The sequence below is a fragment of the Pseudopipra pipra genome, unplaced genomic scaffold, assembly GCF_036250125.1.
Source record: "Pseudopipra pipra isolate bDixPip1 unplaced genomic scaffold, bDixPip1.hap1 HAP1_SCAFFOLD_513, whole genome shotgun sequence".
Taxonomy (NCBI): domain Eukaryota; kingdom Metazoa; phylum Chordata; class Aves; order Passeriformes; family Pipridae; genus Pseudopipra; species Pseudopipra pipra.
The window spans coordinates 4,747-7,500 of record NW_026990996.1 but is presented as its reverse complement, the minus strand read 5'-3'; the positions used below and the strand labels follow the sequence as shown (position 1 = coordinate 7,500).

At 75.3% G+C, this 2,754-nt stretch overlaps 1 protein-coding gene across 1 annotated transcript in view; it reads left to right on the top strand.

The window, feature by feature from the left end:
- The window catches only part of LOC135408524 (collagen alpha-1(I) chain-like), a 3,893-nt gene extending 2,017 nt beyond the window's left edge, over nt 1–1,876 (top strand). Inside the window, exons 2-3 of the mRNA XM_064643645.1 lie at nt 1–259; nt 326–1,876. The exon at nt 1–259 is cut by the window's left edge and continues 725 nt beyond it. Coding sequence (XP_064499715.1) covers nt 1–259; nt 326–1,876 — 1,810 coding nt within the window. The remainder of the gene's footprint in view (nt 260–325) is intronic.
- The last annotated feature ends 878 nt before the right edge of the window (nt 1,877–2,754 follow it).

Here is a 2,754-nt window from a genome sequence, read left to right as displayed (position 1 = left end):
AGGACGGCACGTGCCCCAGGCCGCCGACGCCGGCGGCCCGCACGCTACTCTCCACGGCTCTCTCCCGGCCCGGCAGGAGGCGGGTGCCGCCGGACGCCCGGCTCCGGACAACCCACGCTTCCGGCCCCGCCGGGCCCACGGCCGCCCCCCGCAGAGCGGCACACCTCCAGCGTGCGAAAGCGCCACCGAACGTGCCGCGGGGCCACCGGCTTTCGCCCGCCTCGCGGCCGTCGGCTTCCCCCAGAAAGGCCGGGGGACGGCGACGGGGAGAAAAACAAAAAGCCCCCGAGAAAAAAGCACGCGCGCCTCTCGCTCGCCGTGCTAGCCACGGCCGCCCGGGGCTCGGGGCGGGGCCCGCGCCCCTCGCTCCCCGATTCCCTCTCGCTGCCCACGGGCTCGCGCCTCGGCGGCGGCCGGCCGCTGCCGGGCCGCTCTCGCGCTCTCACGCACTTTCTCTTCCCTGGCGCGCTCGGCGTGCTGCGGCTTAAGGCCGCCGGAGCAAAAATCAAAAAAAACGGAAAAAAAAGGCCGGGAGGGCGCCCCACTTCGCCCGCAACCCGGCCCCCGGCCGACAGACCTTCGCGGAACCCAGCCCTCCGGCAGCCAGGCCGGCGGGGCAGGCCCGACCGCACGGGCCGCCCGGCCGCCGTGGCTCTCGCGCCGGCCTAAGAGGAGGGAGGGGCGAGGCGCCGCCGCCTCGCCCGCCAACGGCCATCGTGCGTCCCCAGGGCTCCCCGGCGACTCTGTCGGGTTCTCGGTCTGCCGGCGCGGCCGCCGGCCACAGCCTGGCCGGCCGGCGCCGCCGCCTTCGGCCCGCTGGGCGGGTCCCCGGCTTAGGGCCGAGGAAGGGGGAACGAACAAAAGAGCCGAGGCGCGCCGAGGGCGCCGCCTCGCCCGACCATCGGGCGGTCCCGTCACCGAGCCCCTCCGGCAACCGGCCGGGCCCAGGCGAGGCCGCACGCCCACCGCCAGTCCCCGGCACGCCGCCGGCACCGCTGCCGCCCGGCAGCCGAGGACAGGGCGCCGCCACCCAGGCCCGGGCCATCTTCGGGGCTCTCGGGAGGCGGCCGGGGAAAAAGCCCGCGCGGGCTCGGCCCTTCGAGCCCCGGCCGCCAACCGCCCGCAACAATGCCCGCCGCCGCCGCCGGACGACGGGCGCCGGCTTAAGGCCGGCCCACCGAAAGGACGAGACGCCGCCGCCTCGCCGCCCTCGCACACCATCGCCTTCGCCCGGGGCCCTCAGGGAGCCGGCAGCCGCCACCGGCTCGGGCTGGACGCTGCTGTCGGGCCCCCGCGGGCCCCCCTCGGCCGTCCCAGTCCCGCACTCCCTCGGCTGCGCTTTCGCGCTCGGCTCTCGTCTTCCTCTCCCGTCATCGGGCCCGCCCGAGGAAGCCGGTCGAGAGCCCCGCGGCTTTCTCGCGCCGGCCTTCCTGCCGCTCGTGGGGTTGGCCGGCCCGTGGCACGCGCCGAAGGCCGCGCGGCAGCAGACGCGGAAGAAAAGGGGCCCTCGGAACCCGCGCTGCTAGACAACCCCTGCCCACAATACGGACAGACGCGTCCTGGCGCCGCCGCGCCTCCGAAGCGGCTCGAGGCTCCTCAGCGGGGAGGCGCGCGAGAGCAGGCCGCCTCTCGCCTAGACCTAACCGGAGGCGGCGCCCGACAGCGACCCCTTGGCCGACTTCCGGGGCCGGCCGCGACAACAGGTCTACCCCGAAAATGCCGACAGGCGCCTAAGTCCCGCCGGAGCCGGGTAGACCTGGTGGCCCTGCGCCGGGACGCCGCCGGGGCGCAGGCCGCCGGCGGCGGCCGCGGCGGCCGCATCGGCCGGCTCCGGAACCGGGTAGACCTGATGCTCGCCAGCCCCGGAACCGGGTAGACCTGATGCTCGACAGCACCCGGCGGGGCACGAGGCCGGCCGCGCCCGACTGGGCGAACGGGTCGGCCCGGAAGCCCGGGCCAACAGGTCTACCCGCCGGGCTCGGGCACCAGGTCTACCCGCCGGGCCCGGACACCAGGTCTACCCGCCGGGCTCGGACACCAGGTCTACCCGCCGGGCCCGGACACCAGGTCTACCCGCCGGGCTCGGACACCAGGTCTACCCGCCGGGCCCGAACACCAGGTCGACCCGCCTAACCCGAACGCCAGGTCTACCCGCCGGGCTCGGACACCAGGTCTACCCGCCGGGCCCGGACACCAGGTCTACCCGCCATGCTCGGACACCAGGTCTACCCGCCGGGCTCGGACACCAGGTCTACTCGCCATGCTCGGACACCAGGTCTACCCGCCGGGCTCGGACACCAGGTCTACCCGCCGGGCTCGGACACCAGGTCTACCCGCCGGGCTCGGACACCAGGTCTACCCGCCGGGCTCGGACACCAGGTCTACCCGCCATGCTCGGACAACAGGTCTACCCGCCGGGCTCGGACAAGAGGTCTACCCGCCGGGCTCGGACAAGAGGTCTACCCGCCGGGCTCGGACAAGAGGTCTACCCGCCGGGCTCGGACAACAGGTCTACCCGCCGGGCTCGGACAACAGGTCTACCCGCCGGGCTCGGACAACAGGTCTACCCGCCGGGCTCGGACAACAGGTCTACCCGCCGGGCTCCGAGAGCAGCTGTACCCACCGGCACCCCCGCCGCCGAGCCCAGTCGGCCGCCGCCCTGCCACCTTAAGAGAGTCCCAGCTACTCCCCCTCTGGACCCGCGCCGCGGACAACGCCCTCTCTTTCCCACTCGGAGCCCCGGGCAGGAACGGC